Source organism: Nyctereutes procyonoides, unplaced genomic scaffold (genome assembly GCF_905146905.1).
Source record: "Nyctereutes procyonoides isolate TBG_1078 unplaced genomic scaffold, NYPRO_anot_genome, whole genome shotgun sequence".
Taxonomy (NCBI): Eukaryota; Metazoa; Chordata; class Mammalia; order Carnivora; family Canidae; genus Nyctereutes; species Nyctereutes procyonoides.
The window spans coordinates 58,887,154-58,910,911 of NW_026575046.1; the positions used below are offsets into that span (position 1 = coordinate 58,887,154).

General features: G+C 50.0%; 1 protein-coding gene across 1 annotated transcript; it reads left to right on the plus strand.

Moving 5' to 3' along the window:
- PLAC9 (placenta associated 9) lies at positions 1-14,027 on the plus strand. The gene is made up of 4 exons (XM_055325664.1): positions 1-94; positions 10,196-10,293; positions 12,699-12,822; positions 13,256-14,027. Exons 1-4 carry the CDS (start codon positions 43-45, stop codon positions 13,300-13,302), a joined length of 321 nt encoding a protein of 106 aa, XP_055181639.1. The 5' UTR covers positions 1-42; the 3' UTR covers positions 13,303-14,027.
- The last annotated feature ends 9,731 nt before the right edge of the window (positions 14,028-23,758 follow it).

Below are 23,758 nucleotides of genomic sequence, written 5' to 3' on the forward strand. Positions count from 1 at the left end.
GGGCGGCCGGGGGCAGACGCGCGCTGCGCTCCCGCGGGCAGCATGCGGCCCCTGCTCTGCGCGCTGGCCGGCCTGGCCCTGCTGCGCGCCGCGGGTGAGTGGGGGCCCGGGGGGTCGGGGGGCCCCGGGGGCGCAGGGCTGGAGGAGGAAGGGCGGGGGCAGGCCGCCGAGGGCGCACGCACGGAGCGTTGCTGAGAGCGACCAAGGGTGCAGGAAGGGCGCAGAGAGCCGACGCCCCGGGAGACGGCGGGGACCGAGGTGCAGCGGGCAGGGTGGGCGCACGTCCCGCCGCACCCCCAGCTGCCGCCCGAGGGCCTGCCGAGGCGCCCGGGCCTGGGGTGACGGGCCGTGCGTCACCGGTGACCCGGGTCGCGCCCAGCGCGGCCGGCACAAAGGCCACGGCTTCACCTGCCGTCTGGCGCCCCCAGGGCGCTGCGGTCTGGGTGAGGAGGGAGGCCGGGGTCCGAGCTGCCTGGGGTGGAGCGGGGAAGCTGGGGGGCTTCGGGGCGGGCGGGAGGGGCCCTCGGGGCGCTGCACGCACTGGGGACCCGGCCTCGCGCTCCCCGACGGCAGTGTCGGTGCTGCCCCTCCGCGGGTGGGGCTCGGGTGGGGCGGCTGCGGACTCCGGGGCGCGCAGGTGCTCGCCCCACCTCCCAGGCTCCGCGCCTCGGGCGTCCGGCCTCCCGCCCCCTCGGCCGACCCTGCCCCCCAGGTGCTCACCCATCAGCCCAGAGCCAGAGGGTGGGAGTCCCACAGGTGAAGGGCCCTGCGCTAAGACGGAAGCCTCCCGCCCGGGTCCCTGCTGGGGCACAGCCAGCTGCGGGAATGAGCACCCAGGGGCAGGGTGGAGGCCAGTGCTGATCCTGCGCAGCCCCGGGTCGAGTTTCTTGGGTGAGTTGCCTTCCCCCTGGGGACGGTGTTTCCCTCTCTGTAAGTTGGGGGAAATGATGCCCTGATGCCCACCCTGCAGAGCTGGCTGCAGAGATAGAGAGAAGCGCCCCGCACGGCATTCAGCACACGCAGGCTCCCTTTCTCATCCCCTCAGCTCCACTGATCTCTCTGAGCCTCAGTTTCCCCACCTCTTAATTACGGAAGACCCACAACTGCCTCCCCACAGGCCGTGTGAAGAGTGGCGGGGACTAGGCTCAGCACACAGCCCATGGAGCAAGTCCTTCTTTCCCCCTTCCTCCCCTTGGCCCTCCTCTGGAGTCCCACCTCCAGGAGCTGAGGGCACAAAGCAGAGGCTGTGCTCCCCCAGGGGGAGGGAGGAGCTGGCTGCCACCCACACGTGGCTGACGGTGGCCCTTTTAGTCATGACCCATATATATACTTTGATTTAAAACCCTTTTTAAACATCCTTTCTGATTATGCACGCTCATTGCTGCAGATTTTTTTAAAAGGGGGAAAGCATAAATGTATTGATGTAATCTCTCCGAGTTCACATATGTTTGTATATGATCTTTCAGACTTCAGACAAATTACCCTTGTTTTCCTTAACTTTTGATTATGAAATCTCTTGGATATAAAGACAGAACAGCACAGTGCACCCCGTGTACCTACTGTCCGGCTTCAGCTATACCGTTCCTCGGCCAGTCGTGTTTCCTTTGTCACCCATTCTCTCCTTTCCCTCCAATAATTTAAAAGGAAATTCCACCTGAACAGAGCAAGAGTCCATCGCCCAACTGGCTGAGCCACCCAGGTGCCCCAGATGATAATTTCTTAATATTATCAAATATGCAGTCAGTGTTTAAATGCCCCTAATTGTGTCATATTGTTACACTTGCTTTTGTTTTATCAAATAATGTACACACATTGCTTTTGGCTGATAGGTCAGTTACATTTATTTTATTTTGTTTTATTTATTTTTATTTATTATTATTATTTTTTAATAATAAATTTATTTTTTATTGGTGTTCAATTTGCCAACATACAGAATAACACCCAGTGCTCATCCCATCAAGTGCCCCCCTCAGTGCCCATCACCCATTCACCCCCACTCCCCGCCCTCCTCCCCTTCCACCACCCCTAGTTCGTTTCCCAGAGTTAGGAGTCTTTATGTTCTGTCTCCCTTTCTGATATATTTCCACGCGTTTCTTCTCCCTTCTCTTCTATTCCCTTTCACTATTATCTATATTTCCCAAATGAATGAGAACACATAATGTTTGTCCTTCTCCGATTGACTTATTTCACTCAGCATCATACCCTCCAGTTCCATCCACGTGGAAGCAAATGGTGGATATTTGTCATTTCTAATGGCTGAGTAATATTCCATTGTATACATAAACCACATCTTCTTTATCCATTCATCTGTCGATGGACACCGAGGCTCCTTCCACAGTTTGGCTATTGTGGACATGGCTGCTATAAACATCGGGGTGCAGGTGTCCTGGCATTTCACTGCATCTGTATCTTTGGGGTAAATCCCCAGCAGTGCAATTGCTGGGTCATAGGGCAGGTCTATTTTTAACTCTTTGAGGAACCTCCACACAGTTTTCCAGAGTGGCTGCACCAGTTCACATTCCCACCAACAGTGTAAGAGGGTTCCCCTTTCTCCGCATCCTCTCCAATATTTGTGGTTTCCTGCCTTGTTAATTTTCCCCATTCTCACTGGCGTGAGGTGGTATCTCATTGTGGTTTTGACTTGTATTTCCCTGATGGCAAGTGATGCAGAGCATTGTCTCATGTGCGTGTTGGCCATGTCTGTGTCTTCCTCTGTGAGATTTCTGTTCATGTCTTTCGCCCATTTCATGATTGGATTGTTTCTTTGCTGTTGAGTTTAGTAAGTTCTTTACAGATCTTGGAAACTATTTTTTATTTTTTTAATATTTTATTTATTCATGAGAAACAGAGAGAGAGAGAGAGAGAGGCAGAGACACAGGCAGAGGGAGAAGCAGGCTCCATGCAGGGAGCCTGACGTGGGACTTGATCCCAGGTCTCCAGGATCAGGCTCTGGACTGAAGACGGCGCTAAACTGCTGAGCCACCCGGGCTGCCCTCTTTTAATATATAAGGTCTTTTCCCTCCTTTTCCTTAAAATGTATTTGTGGAAGCAACTGGATTATTTGTCCTATAAAGTTCTCCACATTTAGATTTCAGCTGATTGCATCCACCAGAAGTCATCCAAATGTTCTCTCCCTCGTATTGTCTATAAAAACTGGTAGTTAGATCTAGAAATATTTGCTGTTATGCAAGAATATGTTAAGATGGTTTGTTGCTTTAATTTGCATCTCTTTGATTACTACCGAGGTTGGACTTTTTTTTTTAAATCCATATTGGTCATGTCTACTAATTCTTGTCAGTTGTCTCAGACTTTCCAATTGTGGTACTGGGGTTTTTTTATATTGATCTGTAAAAGCTCTTTATATATTGATGGAAGCAAACTCCTTGTGATACTTATAGAGCCCTTTTTAAAAATTAAGGTTTCTGATGAGTTCCTTTCCTGTTTTCCTATCAGAGGGATCTGAAGTCCCAGAGCCTGGTTCTTTTACCAATTGTCACCCCTGCCTTAGGGCCCTCTGGGCATGCTCTCCTTGTCCACCACTGCTCCACATCCCTGTGGCCATCTGTCTTCCACTGGGATTCTGCTTTCTTCTTCAAGTAAAAGAGGAAGATGCCGAAGGGCTGTTGTGAGGATCATGGCATTTCTTTTTACAAAAATGGATATTGTGGGAGTGAACAATTAAAGATAATTCAATCCGAGGACACGTTTGGGCTCTTATGGGGCCCCAAGGCAAATGCCAAGGTGTCATGTATGTGAACAGGTCCCCTTTGCCCCATACCTGTCCAACCCCTCATTTTGTAACTGTGTCCAAGTTTGGTTGCTTGGTGAACAACGGGCCAGTAAGTTGAGAAGTAAGGTGTTGGGGTAGGAAAGCAACTTTATTTGGAAAGCCAGCAAACTGAAGAGTTGGTGGACAATAGTCGCAGAGAGCCACCTCTCCAAGCATGAGAGTCGAGCTTCTTTGATGTTAGCAAGAGGAGAAGTGGGAGGGGTTGGAGTCAAAAGGTAACTGATATTTGTAGACATTGAAAAAGCTCATTTGAGGGCCCCTGGGGGGCTCTGTGGGTTAAGTGTCTGAGTCTTGATTTCAGCTCAGGTCGTGATCTTGGGGTCCTGGGGTCGAGCCCCAAGACAGGTTCTGCACTGAGTGCAGAACCTGCTTGAGATTTTCTCTCCTTCTCCTTCTGCCCCTCCCCCCATCTAAGATAAATAAATCTTTAGAAAAAGGAAGAGGTTGTGTACCTTCTTTGTCCTTGGTCAGTTGATCTTTGCGTGTAGGAAGCTGGTCATGTCGTTCCTGTAGACCTTAAACATAGCATAGTTATCTCTGTACATACCTCTGTACCTCCTCCAGTGGGGTAGCTTTCGGGTAAGAAAGCAGTTATTGTAAATCTTGGTTGTAAACAAAGTTCTTTTAATGATTAACATGCCTATGTGCTTGGCTAAGCAAATGTTTCTAAGCTATAGATCACAGCAGCTAGGGAAATAGAAGCAATGTGGAGTCAGACAGGCCAAGTTTCTCCCTGTTCCCTTTTACAAAGGATGCAGCTGAGACCCCAAGTTGGGAGGCCTTTAGCTTACACAAGGTCACATGACTGCCAGTGCCCAGTGTAGACCCTGTCAGGCTGGTAGGATTCAGTCCCGTCCCTACCACCTACAAGCTGTGTAACATTGAGCATGTTACTCAGTCTCTTTGGTAGTTGGTTTTCTTTCTTTTAAAAAAAAGAAAAAATTTATTTATTTGAGAGAGAGAAGCAGAGAGAGAAGCAGGCTCCACACAGGGAGCCCAACATGGGACTCGATCCTAGGTCTCCAGGATCAGGCCCTGGACTGAAGGTGGCGCTAAACCGCTGAGCCACCCAGGCTGCCCAGTCGTTGGTTTTCTAATCTGTTAAAAAGGGATATAAGAGTACTGAGCTCTTAAAAGAGTCAAATGAGATGATGTACGTAAGCACTCAGCAGAAAGCTTGGTGAATAATGAGCAATCACAAAATCCACAGTAGCTTTGAATATGAAGTATGGTTATGCCTCTTGTAAAGGTGAAACCAGTGCGGTTGGCTTATAAGAGGGCAGAGAGCTGGGTCAGCACTGTGCCTCCGAGTCCCTGTGGGAGAAGCCCCTCCCAAACATCTCATGGGCCCTTGTATAGGTTTATTCCTAGAATAGATGCCTCTCCATCCTGAGAATTGGTTGAAGCGATCCAGCAGAGCATTGGCTCCATGTGGAGAGGCGGAGCCCTGGGGAGCACTCCCTGCCTTGCTCAGCCTTCAGCTCCCCTGGTAGATGCCCTACATGGCGTTTGCACATTACGTGGCTCTTCCAAGTCATCATCAAGTGCACGAGTCCCTTTAAATCAACACTGCAATCCTACAAAGTAGACCTGCCAGGGCAGATGCAAAGAGCCTCGGAGGTGGGACTGCTTCTCTGACATCCAACCTTGTGTGCTTCCAACAGCGCGTGCACAGAGGTTTGTCCTGGATGGCTTCTTAGACCTTCTCCTCCTTGCGGGCTTTTGCCGTCTACTTCTGAATGCATGGATGAGAAAAAAAATCATGTGAAAAAATCATGTGAAGTTGAGGGGGCCCGTTGTTATAGTAGCCTTACCTGGCGTAATCAGATACCAAATGTACTGGAATGACACCGATACACTCTCGGAGTGATCAGCAAGACTTAGATCCCCATCTGGAAAATGACCGGAGACCAAGGAAGATAGGAGGATGTGTCTCTCCCAAAATGAAACCAAGATGTACCTCAGAATCTGAGGTGTTTTGGGGAGCGGGAGCTCTAGGTTCTCTCCTGGTTCAGCCAGAGCAGTTCCACATATTGGAGTTCTTCATGTAATTGTTTGAAAATAGTATTCTGCTTTAAAAAAAAAAAAAGTTTAAAAACCACTGATGGTTTTAAATGAATCCACAAATTTTCAAACCAATATTGAATGTGGTAAATTTTATTATTCTATTACATTGAATGTGGTCAAATGCAGTTAACCCCTAAGTGACAAATATGACTGGTCAAAGCGGAGTATGTCTTTGATGATCCAGAAGGCACACACACCGAGTTCCAGGGGCACCTCTGATGGGTCATCACAGAAACCATTTGAGTTGGGCGTGCTTTCTTAGTGTTCAAGTCCCAGATACAAAAGGACTCCTCTGCCTGTATGGACGAGGGCCATACTTCCTGCTTCTTTGGATGGGGCCCCGGTGGCCATGTCCCTTTAACTGGAGAAGTGAGCCCGGCACCTCTGCTGGGCCCCTGGCCTCCACCGCAGCCTTCTCTCACCAGAGCGCTGCGTTCCACCCATGGCCTCCCTCCAGGATGCACATAGGCCCTGAGTGGGAGCCAGGCCAGGGAAAACAAGCCGGCATCCAAGAAGGTCCATTTCCCAACTGGCCGGGGCAAGGAGGGCGGGAGCGGAGGAACCACAGCCTTGGCTCCTCCAGCACGATCATGGCAGCCCTGCATCCTTCCCCACTCTTGAGCATCCCAACAACCCCATGAAGCAGGCATTACCCCAAGCCCCTACCCACGACGAGGAAGCTCAGAGAGAATGGAAGACACCCAACTCCTCCTGCCTTGCTGGAGTTTCGGGTCCAAGAAGCAACTTGTCCTTGCCTCACACCAGTTCTGTCTCTGTAGCTAATTTAGGAGGCCTCTCGAGAAGCAGGCTCTGGAAGACAGATCGGCATCCTGTGCGAGCTCCGGGGAGGAGGCGCGGGGGGGGGCAGTGCCTCAGGCCTCCCCACGCCGGGTTAGCAGGGAGGCCGCAGAGGCTTGGGGAGGAGAGGCAAGTTTCTCGTGGGAAACGGGCCTACGCCAGTTCGTGGCCGAGCAGGGTGAGAACAGGGGTCCCCAGTGTGTTCCCAGTGAGGTCATTCTGGGAGTGAGGGCCCCGCCCTGGCTTTCCCTCTCAACTGAGCTCGCGGGGAGGCCTGGATGAGCTCACGGACACTTGTGCAGAGGAGTCCAGGACGCAGTTCTGTCCAGATGTGAGGCATTAGTGCTGTGTGATGTGGAGAGCGACCTCGGCCAACCCTTTTCCCCGGAGGGGTTCTAGAGCCAAGTCCGACCTCATTGCAGACATGTACAAAACAGGATGTTTTAGGCCAACAGAGGGGAGCAGGTTCGTGTTGTTCATGACTTACAGGGCTGGCGGGTCCTCACACTTGGCCAGCCGGGTCGACCGCCTCCCCTGGCCCCGGCTGGGTCTGGGAGGGGGCAGGCCGCTGGGGGAGGGATGCAGAGCCTGCAGAGGGGGGTGTGGACACTGACCCACCCTGACAGCCCCCCTCTCCCGGGACAGCCCTCCCTGTGGGTGAGAGCGGCCCTTCTTGCCCCCAGGATGTCCTTCCTCTCTCGGCTGAACTCCCCAGTTCTTTCAGTCCTTCAGCCTCTAGACCTGCCTCTGCCCATCAAGGGCCCAGAATAGAGCACAAGCCTCCAGGTGGGGTCCCTCGGGCCACCCGCTTCCTCCCCCGAACACTCCCCCTCCACGCAGACAGCCCACAATGGCTTCCGCTTTTTGCTAACAGTCCCCTCAGACAACTGGTTTTTATTATGGAAAATTTCAAACCTAGAGCAGAGAGAGGAATAGAATGAACTCCCACGTCCCCATCACTCAACTTCAACAATTGTCCATCCTGGCCCGTCTCGTTGGGCCACCCGGGCCTCCCCCCACTCCCAGGCCTGCATTACTTTGAAGTGAATCCAAGACATCATATAGCATTTCATTGCCAAATATTTCAGTACGGATCTCTGGAAGACTCCCTTTAAAAATATCAATACTCACTCCAGCGGCGCATAGAGGAAGAAATAACCAAAGTACCATTGTAGTGTCCGCCCCCTCCCCAAAGTCAGCAAGACCACTGTCTTTTTTTTTTTGTATTAAGATTTTATTTATTTATTCATGAGAGACATACAGAGAAGCAGAGACACAGGCAGAGGGAGAAGCAGGCTCCCTGCGGGGAACCTGATGCAGGACTCGATCCCGGGACCCCGGGGTCGCGCCCTGAGCCGAAGGCAGATGCTCAACCGCTGAGCCCCCCGGGTGCCTCAAGACCACTGTCTTTTGAAGAGGCTTTCTTAAATTCAGTGGTGGGAAATAATGAAAAGGAGAATATAGAAACAAATTACTTTCCATAAAAGATGCTTAGTGGAAGGATGTTTTGTCTTTGCTCTTGGTTCTCGCCCCTCAGCGGAAGAGCTGGGATCTGGATGGAGTTGGAACAGGACCATCTCAGGACATGAGGGCGGGGAGGGTGAGGGGAGCCTCTGGAGAGCTCTGGAGGGCCAGCTCGCTGCGGCGGGGCAGGAGAGGGCCAGGGTGCTCGGGGTCCAGTCATTTGCTCACCTTGCGACCTTGGGCAGGTCATTCTTCACCAGCAGAATGGCTCACCATGTCCGTCCTCTCCTCAAGACCTGCCAGCCTTCTGGGCGACTCTGTAAGTCCCCCCCCCCCCCCGGCAGCCCTGCCAACACCAGGGCCTTACCGGTACGACAGTGGTGCACCGAGATAGATCAAGTCCAGTGACTCCTGCCCCCACCCTGCCTCAGATGCCCGGCCATGGCCATGGCCTTGATATAGTCACTAGGAAGACGCTCCCCCTCTCGGAGTGGAAACTGCAACGTCTGTCACCACTCATTCCTTCTGCCACTCCATCATCTTACCAAGCCCTCCGGTCCCTTCCTTCCCTCCGTTTCTCCGAATTTATTGGTCCTCTTACTGGCCAATGATTCCCCTCTTACTTTACCAAGTGCGTAGAGGCCCGTAGGTGAGAATCCACCCTGCTTCTTGGCCCTCGGGTCCAGGTCTACCTTGCCCACTTCTGCTGGGCCCCGTCCTCCCTGGAGCACCGTCTGTGGCCTTCTCCACCGCTGGGTCCCAAGCCTGTCCTCTGGGCTCTCCTGACCCGGAGGCTGGTTATCAGGGTGGTTGTTTCTTCAACTTAAAAGAACAGAAACAGCAAGAAACATCCTGTAGACCGTGTGATCTGCTGTCCCTCCACAGCCACGCTTCAGGAAAAGCTTCCCCAGGCTCCACGTTTCTACCTCCCGACTGCACTTCCCTCCCTCATCCCACAGCCTCTAGGCCTTGCTTTGCCTCCACTGCTCGGTGGACAGAGCCGGGGTGGAAGGTAGCCGTGACCTTGCTGCTGCTCTTAGTCCTCACCTCGCTAGACTGCTGCTTGCGGCCATCCTCAGGGAAGCTCCTTGCTGCGCTTCATTTTGGGGACAGTAGCCTTTCTCCTGAGTGTCAGGGTCCTCCAAGGTTCCAGCCAACTCTGACACCCCCTGGGCGTCTTGGGGTCACCAACCCTGAAACCTGAGCTCAGAAGCAGGCCTCTGAGACTTCTGGTATGAGGGCTCAGGGTGCGGGAAGAACCAAGGAGGAGAAAAGTGATGAACCAAGACCCGAACAGGATGGACCTCAGGTCCTCCACGTACTCGCCATGTGACACTGGACATAGCATTTCACCCTTGTGTGCATACACTGGGGGATGATAAATAGGTTGCCGTAAAGACTGATGGAGTTCACACATTTTTAGTGTACTATGTGGTACAGAGTAAGTACTCATTAGGTGTCCGGTATTACTAGTCACCAGTGTCAATGCGGTCGCTAAAGTGTGTCCCCTCATGCTCTCTCTTCCTACTGCACTGCCTCCCCTCGTCGCTCCTTACACCGATTACTGCAATGACTCCCTGCCTTCAAAGACAAATCCCTCCAATCCATTCTCTGGATTTAATAAATTCATATGTGGCCATGTGACTCTTCTGTTGAAATAAACCCCAAAATAAGCATCATGGTTTGTTTACTGGGGCCTCTGGCTTTGTTTCCATGACCCACTCTCCTCCCATCCACCCTGCACTTTCCAGCCACGCCAACCCCCCTGAGGATTTGGACACGGAACCGTGCCATTTTCTGCCTCTCTATTTGCACACACATCCTGGCTGGCTGGACCCGTCCCTCCCTTCCTTACCTTACCGAGTTCAGGAAGCCCCTCTCAGAAGAAGCCCACCTGGGTATATGACGGCCTTAGAGACGAGTGATTGAGGCAGCCCCATCCTCACTCCCTGACTCACCCTCAGCCTTCCTTGGCTTCCCATTGTGACTGTTTTCAGGACCCATGTCATGGGGCCCAGGGCTTTACAGGGGTCTCCAGTGTCATAGGAAACGGTGACAAGGCTTGTGTTCCCACAGCTGCCGAACCCTTTGTGCCCTCCCATGGAGACCCAGCCTGGAACACAGGGTGTGACAGACACATGGCTGTCCACGACCGGTTAGACGTCATAGAGGAGGTAATCAGGGCGGCTTGGGAGGAAATGCAGCTTCGGGACCACCTACCAGGCTGGGGGCTTCATAGGGCTCAGGAGAATCTTGCTTTGGGAGATGGGGGAGCAATCCTGCTCCCTGGCCCACCCTGGGCTGTGGGCTCACCAGCCCTCAACAGACCCTGCCTCCCCCGGGTCCCTGCTTCTACTCAGCTGAGGTCTCTGCGTGATTGCACGATGGCATGGTGGACGTTCAGTCCCTGGGGTTGGTTTTACAGCCGTGGTTTGTAAGCTGGGGCCTGTAAACTCGTGTGGGGAAAAAAATTGCACTTTATTTTCACAAACCTTTAACTGAAATTTAGCATTCCCGTTCCTGATAAGCACAGACAACCAACCGTAGTAGTATTACCGGTACCGGTACCGTGACTTGGTTCTCAATAGAAATCACGGAGAATTTCATCCCATTTACAGTTGCTGTGACTGTGTCAACCTATCACTCGTAATCAGTTATGTCAAAATTACAGTAATTGTTAGAGCTGACGTTAGGTCGTGTTATTTAATGAGTGAATAAAGAGATATTTTTAGACCGAAGATTGAGTTTTTAGCCCTTGAATGAGATTTTAACACAATTGGAGTCTTCGGAAATCCTACGTGCTTTATTTTTTTTTTCCAATTAAAGTGTTTTTCGGAGAGGGGGGTCTGTGCGTCTCCCCAGGCTGCTAATGGGGTTGTTCACCACGGAGTGAGGACCCTCCCGCCCCCAAGCGGTCCGAAATCCCAAGCCTGTCATTTGGCGGAGCTGCCACCAGGGGGCGGGGCGACAAAAGGAATGTGCGCTGGCATGGGGCCTGGGGGTGGGGAATCCCCGGGGAACTGAGGGGCCCCGAACTAGGAGGCCCCAGGCCCCCTGGCGCTCAGTTCTCCCCTCCTGGGTCGCCGCGGGCTCCTTGGGACGTGACCGATGAAGCAAGACTCCGCACCGCCCTGGCGCCCCTCTCCTCCCCCTTCCTCCCCGCTCCTCCCCCTTCCTCCCCACTCCTCCCCCTTCCTCCCCGCTCCTCGCCGCTCCTCCCCGCCCCTCCCCGCTCCTCCCCCTCCTCCCCGCTCCTCCCCTCCTCCCCGCCCCTCCCCGCTCCTCCCCCTTCCTCCCCCCTCCTCCCCGCTCCTCCCCGTTCCTCCCCGCTCCTCCCCCTTCCTCCCCCTCCTCCCCCTCTCCTCCCCCCCCTCCCCGCTCCTCCCCGCTCCTCCCCCTCCTCTCCTTCCTCCCCGCTCCTCGCCGCTCCTCGCCGCTCCTCCCCTCCCCCGTTCCTCCCCGTTCCTCCCCGCTCCTCCCCGCTCCTCCCCGCTCCTCCCCGTTCCTCCCCGCTCCTCCCCCTTCCTCCCCGCTCCTCCCCTCCTCCCCCTCCTCCCCCCTCCCCTCCTCCCCCTTCCTCCCCGCTCCTCCCCCTCCTCCCCTCTCCTCCCCTCCTCCCCCTCCCCCCCCCTCCCCCTCCCCCCTCCTCCCCCCCCTCCCCCTCCTCCCCCTCCTCCCCGCCCTCCCTCCTCCCCCTCCCCCCTCCTCCCCTCCTCCCCTCCTCCCCTCCTCCCCCTCCTCCCGCTCCTCCCCCCCTCCCCCTCCCCCCCTCCTCCCCCTCCCCCCTCCTCCCCCTCCCCCCCTCCTCCCCGCCCCTCCCCGCTCCTCCCCCCTCCCCGCCCTCTCCTCCTCCCCTCCTCCCCCTCCCCCGCTCCTCCCCTCCTCCCCTCCTCCCCGCTCCTCCCCCTCCTCCCCCTCCTCCCCCTCCTCCCCCTCCCCCTCCTCCCCCTCCTCCCCGCTCCTCCCCTCCTCCCGCTCCTCCCCGCTCCTCCCCTCTCCTCCCCTCCTCCCCCTCCTCCCCCTCCCCCCTCCTCCCCTCCTCCCCGCTCCTCCCCCTCCTCCCGCTCCTCCCCCTCCTCCCCTCTCCTCCCCCTTCCTCCCCGCTCCTCCCCGCTCCTCGCCGCTCCTCCCCCTCCTCGCCGCTCCTCCCCGCTCCTCCCCGTTCCTCCCCCTTCCTCCCCGCTCCTCTCCTCTCCTCCCCCTTCCTCCCCGCTCCTCCCCGCTCCTCCCCGCTCCTCCCCCTTCCTCCCCGCTCCTCCCCGCTCCTCCCCCTTCCTCCCCTTCCTCCCCTTCCTCCCCGCTCCTCCCCGTTCCTCCCCCTTCCTCCCCGCTCCTCCCCGCTCCTCCCCCTTCCTCCCCTTCCTCCCCGCTCCTCCCCGCTCCTCCCCTTCCTCCCCGCTCCTCCCCTCTCCTCCCCCTTCCTCCCCGCTCCTCCCCGCTCCTCCCCCTTCCTCCTCGCTCCTCCCCTCTCCTCCCCCTTCCTCCCCCTTCCTCCCCGTTCCTCCCTGCTCCTTCCCGCTCCTCCCCGCTCCTCCCACCTCCCTGCGCCCCCGCCCGGCTCCCATCTCTCTCCTTCCAGACGGTGGAGAAGACGGTGGAGCATCTGGAGGCCGAAGTGAAAGGCTTGCTGGGTCAGCTGGAGGAGCTGGCCTGGAACCTGCCCCCGGGGCCCTTCAGCCCCACGCCTGACCTCCTCGGAGACGGTGAGCTGCTGGCCTGGCAGAGGAGACAGCCTCGGGCTGGGGATGGGTGCCCGCCAGGGCAGAGGGGACCAGCACCCCCAGGTCAGCCCCACCTGGGCACTGCAGCCTGGTACCTGGTCGGGCTTCTAGAAGAGCTGGTGCAGGTTGCCCAGGGCCCACTTCACACCCTCGGGACACTTCACACCCTCCGGACACAGAGCTGCTGCCTCGTCCCCGGGCCATGTGCCCCCCTTAAAGCTCTTGGGCTCCTTTCAGGTCCCTTGCAAGGAACCCCTCCTGCACCACCGCAAAACCCTCTAATGGGCATCAGGGGGGCTGCCTCCGCTCCCTCCCTGTGCCCTGTGATCCCTGGCATGGGAGTTGTGGGGGCACTGGGAGGGCTGGGGGAAGGCAGGGGACTTTCAGCGCCCCTGAGCCGCCCCTTCCCTTTCAGATCACTTTGGAGCACTGGAGCCAGAGCCGCCCAGCAGCTGGAAGTGACACCTTGTGGAACAGCCATCCTCTGAGAACAGAACCCTGCATCCTGGCCTGCCTTCCTCAACTTTGTGCAAAATTAGAGCTACTCCCTTGGTCCCCGCTGCATCTGCTGCCCGTGACCCCTATAGCCACAGCCCCTTCTCCATCCAGTCCCACCCTTGAGGCTACAGCCTCCTGCAGGCGCAGACCTGCAGACCCTCAGGGGGGGGTGTGCTTCTGCCCTCCTCATTTATCAGGGGCACACAGGGTGGAGTTGGTTCACAGGTGAGGCAGCTGAGGCCCGGCATGGTACGGTGACAGGTGCACACGCCCTCAGAGTAGCTTCCCCACTCAAAATGTAGCCACTGATGAGCAGCAGTGGCATGACCTGGGAGCCTGTCAGAAATGCAGAATTGTGGGGCCCAACCCAGACCTCCTGATCAGGATCCATGGTCCAGTGAGATTCCCCAGGGCATGGATGTGCAAATTTGTGTGCAATTTTTTACAGTTCCCTACTGAGGTATAATTCACACAGCATAAATTTCAAAATGTTTAACCATTTAAAACCACATAAAGTCAGTGGCTTCACATAGTTGTACGCTGATTCCAGAACATTTTCATCATCCCCCGAAGAAACCCGGTACCTATAAGCAGTCACTTCCCATTCCTCCTCCCACCATCCCTCAGATATTCTTGTCTCTATGGACTTGCCTATTTTGGACATTTCATATAAATGGAATCATACAGTATGTGGCCTTTGTGTCAAGCTTTTTTCTCCACTGAGCATAGTGTTTTCCTCGTCAGAGCATGATCACTGCTTCATTCCCTTTCACAGCTGGTGATAGTCTGTCGTATGGCTGTGCCACATTTTACTCAGGCATCAGTCAATGGCCATTTGGCTTGTTTGCACGTTCTGGCTATTATGAATATTAGGCACAAGTTTTTGTGGGGACATGTTTTCATTTCTCTTGGGTCTATAACTAGGGATGGAATTGCTGAGTCAAACACGGATTCCATGTTTAAGTTTCTAAGGAACCACCAGACTGTTCTCTATACCACTTTACGCTCCCACCAACAATATGTATTTAAGGTTTTTGATTTTTCCACATTTCACCAGCTGTCCTTTTGATTATAGCCATCATACTAGGTGGGAAGTGGTAACTCACTGTGGGTTTTTTTTTTTCCACTGTGGTTTTAAGTCGCATTTGTCTAATCATGATGAGCATCTTTGCTTGTGTTTTCTTGGCCATTTGTCTTTTTTTGAGAAATGTCTATTCAAGTCCTTTGCCTATTTTTAAAACTGTGTTGTCTTTTTGTTGTTGAGTGGTTAAGAGATCTTTATGTATTGTGGATACATAAAGGCTTTTATCAGATCTATGACTTGCAAATATTTTGTCCCATTCTGTGGGCTGTCTCTATACTTTGACAGTGTCTCTCGAAATACAAAAGTTTAATCTTGATGAAGTCCTATTAACTATTTGTTGTTGTTGTTTCCTATGCTTTTGGTGTCATATCTAAGAATCCATTGCCAAATCCAAGGTCATGAATATTTATTCCTGTTTCCTTCTAAGATTTTTATAGCATTAGCTGTTACCTTTAGTTCTTTGATCTACTTTGGATTGTTTTTTGTATATGGTGTGAGGTGGGGCTTCAACTTCATCCTTTTGTTTGTGGATGTGCAGTTGTCCCTGTATTATTTGTTGAAGAGAGTATTCTTATCTCATCAAATGGTTCTGGTACCCTTGTCAAAAATCAGTCAGGATAGATGTTTAGGTTTCTCGATTCCATCCCATCTATATGTCTATCTTTATTCCAGTATTACACTGTTTGAATTACTGTAGCTTTGTAGTAATTTTTGAAATCAAGAAGTGTGAGATCCCTGACTTAGTTGTTCTTTCCAAGACTGTGTTTTCGCTATTTGGGGGACCAGTCCTTTGCAATGCCATATGAATTTTAAGATCACCTTGTCCAAGTCTGCAAAAAGGCAGTGGAATTTTTATAGGGATTAGCCTAAAACTGCAGATCAATTTGCAGAGTATTTGCTATATCAATAATACCAAATCTTCCAATCCATGAGCACAGGATGTTTTCTCTTTTTTGTATTTTTCAGTGTACAAGTCTTGTAAGACCTAGTTAAATATATTCTTTTGTTCTTTTTGATATTATAAACGGAATCTTAATTTTATTTTCAGATTGTTCACTGCCAGTATACAGAAACACAACTGATTTTTAGTTTTTTTTAAGCACTTTTAAAATTTAAATTCAATTTGTCAACATATAGTATAACACCAGTGCTTATCCCATCAGATGCCCTCCTCAGTGCCTGTCACCCAGTCACCCCATCCCCCCACCCACCTTCTCTTCCGCAACCCTTTATTACCCAGTCAGGAGTCTTTCATGGTTTGTCTCCCTCTCTAATTTTTCCCACTCAATTCCCCTCCTTCCCTTATAATCCCTTTCACTGTTTCTTATATTCCACATATGAGTGAAACCATATGATGTTTGTCCTTCTCTGATTGACTTATTTCACTCAGCATCATACCCTCCAGTTCCACACAACTGATCTTTGTATTTTGATCATGTATCCTATATTCTGCAACTGTCAAATTCATTTGCCTCTAATAATTTATTTGCATATCTGATTTATGATTTTCCACATAAGATCGTGTCATCTGTGAATAGAAAGTTTGACTTATTTCCAATTTGGATGCCATTTCTTTTTCTTGCCTAATTGCCTTGTCTAGAGTTTCCAATACAGTGTTGACTAGTAGTGGCAAGAGCAAACATCTTTGTCTCATTTCTGATCTTAGGTGAAAGCTTTCATTTTTTCACCATTAAATAATTCAGTGGCTTTTTTTTTAAAAGATTTTATTTATTGGGGATCCCTGGGTGGCGCAGCAGTTTGGCGCCTGCCTTTGGCCCAGGGCGCGATCCTGGAGACCTGGGATCGAATCCCACGTCGGGCTCCCGGTGCATGGAGCCTGCCTCTCCCTCTGCCTGTGTCTCTGCCTCTCTCTCTCTCTCTCTCTCTCTCTGTGTGTGTGACTATCATAAATAAATAAAAAAAATTTTAAAAAAGATTTTATTTATTTATTAATGAGAGAGACAGAAAGAGGCAGAGACATAGGCCGAAGGGGAAGCAGGCTCCATGCAGGGAGCCCTATGTGGGACTTGATCCCAGGACCCTGGGATCACGCCCTGAGCCGAAGGCAGACACTCAACCGCTGAGCCACCCAGGTGTCCCCAGCTGTTGCTTTTCATAGATGCCCTTTATATCAGGTTGATAAATACTTTTAGTTTCTTATTTTTTTATTTTAATCATCCAAGTGGGGTTTTCTCAAATGCTTTTCTCCATCAGTTGAGATGATTGTGTGGTTTTTATCTCCTTTTGTTCTCTTAATAATGTGTATTGCATGAACTAACTTTTGTATATTGAATGATCCTTGTATTTCTCTGATAGATCTCACCTGGTCATGATTTAAATCATGCTGCTAGATTCAGTTTGCTATTTCACTGAAGATTTTTGCACTATTCTTGTGATCTCTGTCTGGCTTTGGTATCAGGGTAATTCTGGTCTCATATAATGAGTTAGGAAGTGTTCGCTGTTCTATGTTTTGGGAAGAGTTTGAGCAGGGTTGGTGTTACTTCTTTGAATGCTTGATTGAATCCACCATGATGTCTGCTGGTCCTGGCTTTTTCTTTGTTGAGAGGGCTTTATTAAAACTGATTTAATTTCTTTTTTAAAATTTAATTTCTTATTACAGGCTTATTCAGATTTTCTATTTTTTCTTGAGTCAGATTTGGGAATTTGGGTTTCTAGGAATTTTCCATTTTATCTAGGTTATCTAATATGTTGACATACAACTGCTAACAGTATTTTCTTATAATTTTATGATAAATTTAAAATAAATAAGATTTTATTTCTCTAAGGTTGTTATTAGTATTCCCACTTTAATTTCTGACTTCAGTAACTGGGTCTCCTCTTTATGTCAATCTAAAAGTTTGTTAATTTTATTGATCTTTCCAAAGAACCACTTTTTTTGTTTTATTGATCCTATTGTTTCTCTATTCTGTTTTATCTGTGTTCTAATCATTTATTTTCTTCCTTCCAGCTGCTTTGGGTTTAGCTTGTTTTTTTTGTTTTCTAATTCCTTAAAGAGAAGGTTAGGTTATTGGTTTGAAATCTTTTTTTCCTTTTTAGTGTTGGCATTTATAGCTATATCCTTCCCTCTGAACATTTTTTTCAAAGTATGTTTAGCTTCCACATATTTGTAAAATTTCCAGATTTCCTCCTGTTAATTTCTAATTTCATTCTGTTGTGGTCATAGAAGATATTCTGTATAGTTTTGATCTTCTAAAATTTAGATTGTTTTGTGGTTTATGTGGAGGATTTTTCATGTGCACGGAGAAAAATGTATACTCTGTTGTTGGTGGCTCAACTGTTCTGTATGTCTGTTAGGTCTAGTTGGTTTATAGTGTTGTTCAAGTTTTCTCTTTCCTTATTATCTTTTGTCTAATTGTTCTATCCAGTAGGAAAATTAGGTGTTGAAGTCTCCAACTAATACTATTTCTCCCTTCAATTCTGTCAGGTTTTCTTTCAAGGTTTCTGGGACTCTACTGTTAGGTGCATGTATGTTTATAATTGTTATCTCGATGGGTTAGCCTTTTTATCAGGATATAAATGTCCTTTGTCTGCCAATCTCTGCCTTTTTGAGAGTTTATGCCATTTATATTTAAAGCAATTACTAATAAATAAAGGCTTGTACCATTTTGCTATTTGTTTTCTATGTTATATATTTTGGGGCTCCTTAGTTCCCCCATTATTGCCATATTTTCTGTGAGATAGATGGGTTTCAAATATACCATTTTTATTTCCTTCTCAGTTCTTTTATTATGTTTTAGTTATTTCCTGGGAGTAAATTAACTTCTTTATTGAAAAAAAAGGAAAGGATTTATTTATTTATTTAGAAAGAATGCAAATGGGGAGGGGCAGAGAGGAAGAGAATCTCAAGCAGATTCTGGGCTGAGCATGGAGCCTGATGTCGGGCTCGATCCTATAACCCTGAGATCATGATCTGAGCTGAAATCAAGAGTTGGGTACTTAACCAACTGAGCCAACCGGGTGCCCCTAACATCTTAATTTATAACAACCTGTTTTGAATTAATACCAAGTTTCAGTGGTATATAAAATCTTTGCTCCTACATAGCTCCACGACCTTCCTTTATGTTACTGTCACAAATTACATCTTTATACATTCTGTGCCCGTCACCAGTTATAATTATTGTTTGGTGTCGTCTTTAAATCATATAGAAAAAAAAAGCTACCAAACCAAAAATCTATATATTAATGTTTATGTTTACCTACGTACTTACCTTTACTGTCTTTTCTTCTGTCATATGTATTTGAGTTACTGTTCAGTATCATTTCAGCTTGAAGGACTTTCTTTAGTGTTTCTTATAGGGCAGGTGTACTAGCAGCAAACCATCTCAGTTTTTGTTTATCCAGGAATATCTTAATGTCTCCTTCATCTTTAAGGAATATACTGCCAGATATAGGATTCCTGGTTGACATTTCTTTTCTTTCAGCACACTAAATATGCCATCCCTTCTGTCCTGCATGGTTTCTGACAAGAAGTCAGATGTTTGTGACAAGATTCCTTGTATATGAAAAGTTGGTTCTCTACTGCTTTCAGGATTCTTTGTCTTTTGACAGTTATAATGTGTCGCCATGTGGATCATTTTGTTTATCCTGCTTATAGTTCACTGAGCTTTATGGACATGCAGATTAATTTCGTCCATCAAATTTGGTAAATTTTCAGCTATTGTTCCTTCAGCTATTTCTTTCTCTCTTCTCTCCGGACTCCCATTACACATTAGTACACTTGATGCTGTCTCACAGGTCTCTTAGGTTCTGTTAATTTTTCTTCATTCCCTTTTTCTTTTGTTTCTCAGATTGGGAAATCTGAACTGGCCTATCTTAAAGTTTGTTGGTGCTTTCTACCTTCTTCAATAACCTCTTAAACCCCTCTAGTGAATTCTTCACTTTTATTGTACTTTTTCAACTCCAGAATTTCTATTTGGTTCCTTTTTATAATAACAGAAATTTTATCTCTTTTGTTTTAATATATATTTTATTTCTATTATGAAATTATAAAAAGGAACCAAATAGAAATTTGCATTTTAAAAACCATTTAAAGTCTTTAAGTCCAATATCGGAGTTTTCCTCTTTCAGATTTCTTGTTTTCCTGTGTATAGGCCCTATTTTCTTGTTTTGCATGCCTCAATTTTGTTGAAAAGGAGGCATTTTGAACATTATATTGCCACAACTCTGGAAACCAGAGTCTTCCCCTTTCCCAGAACTTATTGTTGCTACTTTACTTTCTGTATTAGTTGTAGTTTAGTGAATTTTCTCAACTAATTTTTTATTGTTTTTTGAACTAATTTTTAAAAGTTTGTATTGTCAGGTGAGGCCATCAAAGTCTTTGAATTCAGTTAGCTTAGTGGTCACTAATGATTCAACAAATTTCCTTAAACTTCTGGAACCAATTCCCTGTCCTACACCCCCAAACCTCCCAGTCTTTACGGATGTGTTCTTTTACTTATTTACTTACATTTGTTTTTATTTAAGCTCTATCTGCCAACATATAGTATAACACCCAGGGCTCATCATCCCATCAAGTGCCCTCCTCAGTGCGCGTCACCCAGTAACCCCATCCCTGCAGATGTGTTCTGTATGTGTCGGAGCCAAGTGGTCTATGACTCTGCCTCAGCCTTCACTTCCCACTTGTGCAGAGCCAGAAGGTCAGCCAAAGGTAGCACTTAGAGCCTTCTCAGGTTTTTCCTAAGCATGCATTCTGCCCTGGGCATGTGTGTGGCCTTCTAGATTGCTAGGGTGGGAGCTCTCCAAAACCATTATTCCCCAAAGTATCTCATTGTCAGCCTCTCTTCCCCGACCTTTTAGTTTCCTGTTTGCCCCAACTGTTATCCCTCCTCCAGGCATCAGTGGTGAATACATATGCCTTCAAAGGTCCCCCAGGGCTACCACTACCACCCTGGAAGAGTTCCAAAATAGGTGAGATGAAAGCAAGTCATTTGAGCCAGTCTTTCAGGGAGCAACCAGACAGATCAAAATATCCAAAGTCCTTGAGAACAAGATCCATTTTATTCTCTCCAGTGCTAAGATCCCATACAGGGACTGTGGGATATAGTTTATGAGGCTGCTGCCAACCTGGGATTGGGGGTTGCGGGGGATGGGGCTGGGGTAAGTGAAAATACAACGAAACTGTCACTGAGCCTTCTTTTCTCAAGCATTGTCTGGTTGCTGCAGACTTTCCATTAGTTTTCAGTTTGGATAACGTTGATTCTGAGAGTTCTTGCCATCTTATTGGTTACTTTTGTGCAAGAGGGACATTTTTGGAGGTACCTACTCCACCAATTTTGCTGACTACATTGAAGTTTAAGAAGCTCTGGTCTAGGGATCCCTGGGTGGCGCAGCGGTTTGGCGCCTGCCTTTGGCCCAGGGCGCGATCCTGGAGACCCAGGATCGAATCCCACGTCGGGCTCCCGGGGCATGGAGCCTGCTTCTCCCTCTGCCTGTGTCTCTGCGCCTCTCTCTCTCTCTCTCTCTCTGTGACTATCATAAATAAATAAAAATTAAAAAAAATTTAAAAAAAAAAAAAAAGAAGCTCTGATCTAGTCTTTCCTTTTACAAAGGAACAATAAAGGCCCCAAGGGGTGGGGGGGTACTTCTCCAGGGTCACACAGCAAATCAGTGGTTGACCTGAGAAGAGGACAGGATGCTTGACTTCCAGATTGTGCTCCTTCTGTTTCAGGACAATGTTAGCTCTAACTGTTGGAAGGAAGTAGGTTCAGAGTGGGAACCAGTATCGGGCCAAGGAGAGCTTTCCAAGGAGTGAGGGCTGAGGGTGGGAGCCTCTTGTAGAGCTGAGGGCTTCACGGATTGCATCTTTTACTGAGAGAATTCCTGTAAGAGGCCAGGTAGAGGACTGAGTAATGATGTCCCTGTCTCTTAAAGGAACACAGACAGAGGGCTTTCAGGTATGATGGGGTGAAAATTTAGGCTGTTAACTGCCTGGGGAAGATACCTGTGATGATTTAGCTTGGTTTCTGTTTTCAAGTCTGACTCCACTTCCATCAGCCAGGGCAGGGAGGAACTGGCAGCAGAAATAAGGGGCTAAGTCCTAAGCTAGAGCTAGAACTCCTTGCCAAAGCAAGAGGAGGGTCATGGTATAGTCACCTAGCTGTCACTCTGATCATGGGCATTTGCAAAGGTTCATCTTTTAAATCCCTCTTGCCAAAGCTGGGAGTACATTTGTCCCATCTTCCATCACCTGACTGAATTCCAAACACAGCCTGCCTCCACCTCCCCTGCTGCCCTCTGTGTGAATGAACACCTGTCTCAGAAGTTCTGTCTCAGCCCAGGAGCATTTAGATCAGCATCAGAATGACAAGGCAAGCAGGATAGAGAAGCAGTTTCCTGGCCCCCAGGCCTGCTCAGATCTGTGAGGCTGGGGCCCAGGGACCTGCATCTTAAGCTCCTCAGGTGATTCCCTTGTACACAAGGGTTTGAGAGCCTAATATACAGCAAGGATGATTTCCTCAATTTTGTACCCAAGCCAAGTGACTCACTTGCCTTACCCTAGTCCTGGTCCTGCCCCTAACACAGTGCTCCCTCCAATGCCCCACAGTTGCTAAGAATTCACTCAGTGCTGAATTCACCTGGTATCTCACCCTCTAGTAGCTCTTCTGGAAGTGACATTAGATGTGTAGCAAGAACTGGTCTTGACTAACATCTCCAGGAGGGAGAAAAAGATCCCCTTTGTGTGGGTTTCTCCCAGAAAGATGACCTGTAAGGTTGAAGGTCTCCCTCCTCATCTTTTTTGTCCTGAGCATAATCAACAGAGTTAATAAGGTCCCATTGACTTTGGAAGGCAGTAAATGTCTTCGCCCCTGGTGGGAGCTCAGTGAGGAGCTCATGCTGTCCTCCAGCCTGTACCTATTATGGGTTGAGTCTCAAGGGCATGACCAAGAAGGTGCGTGAGAGACAGGACGGTAGAGAGAAACCAGGACCGGGACCAGGATGAACACTGATGATCCCAAGTGTGTGGACAAGGGCTCTCAGACTCACAGGCCCACAGGGGCCAAATAGGTGACACACAACAGGGAGTGGTGGGGCCTGAGGCAAAATTGAGAGCTCATGAGTACAGGTGCAGCTGCAGCTGGCTCCAGCAGCTCGGCCAGCAGGGCTGCCAGAATCGGGAGTTTTCAAGAAAGCCAGAATTTCAGGTTTTTAAAAAACATAAACTCTCTAAAGAACCTAAATGCTGGCAATACATTCAAATGTCTGGAAAGACTCTTTGGAGACTTAAGTAAGTGCACATAGTCAGATGCAGCCTGACACTGGGCTGCGAGCCCTGGTGCAGACAGCAAGGTGGAGAGCATCTAGGGGGCTGAATATGGGCCTGACACCGGGGTCCGGCTAACTTCACCTAAGTTGTGTCCGCCAGTCAGTCCATCCCACCAGGCAGCGCCCACCTGGCACCCAGGAGCGAGGGGCCTGCCTGAGGGAGGAGCACGGCGGCCAAGCATGCTGGGTGTTGCTCAAGAGGCTGCAGGTACGGATACGAGGGCACCTGGAATGAAGAGCAGGGCCTACCATGGACTCCAGCAATTTCTCTGGCTCCGGCAGGTGGGTCAGCTCATGGCTGCCCCCTCCCTCATGGGACATCTCTCCTCTGTGTCCAGGGGAGAGTGAGGAGCCGGGGGGCTTTCCCAGGCAGGTGTCCACTCTGGGGACAAGTCATTCTCTGGGGCCCCTGCCAGGGTCCAGCTGGCTTGACCTCTCACCTCAGTCTGTAAATCTCCCCTTTCTAAACTTCCAACAACAGAGGTCAGAAGGGAGTGAGTGGAGACCCGGGGTCGGCAAGGCAAGCTCTAGGCTGCTGGACAGAACGATGTTTGGAAACTCTGCTTCTTCTGGACTCACCCTCTCCTAACGACACCGACCAAGGGGCCAAAGGCCCAGCGGGGCCACAGCCAGTGCACCCTCTGGGACCGAAGCGTCCCTTGCCTTGGGGTTGTCCCCACCCTCCTCTCTGGCCTACTCCAGGGGTCATGCATGTGCCCTCCTGCTCGTGCCTGTCCTTCAGGACCTGGATGAAGAACCACACTCGTCCTACCCGTCCTGAGTGGACTGAGCCGCCCTCGCATCCGACCACAACCCACCCTTCAGCATCTGGGCCCGAGCGTGGATTTCCAGAACCTCCCTTCTCATTCCTCTGCGAACGGCCACCTAACCTCACAGTTTCCCGAGCATAAGTCTCTATTCTTTTTTATGCAATTGTAAATGGGATTGTGTCTACTTAAAGTCATAGAAATTTTCACTGGCTACTCAGGCCAGAACCCTGACCTATAGGCAGAATCAAGTGGCCGAAGAAAACAAGCTGGCACCAGGGAAACA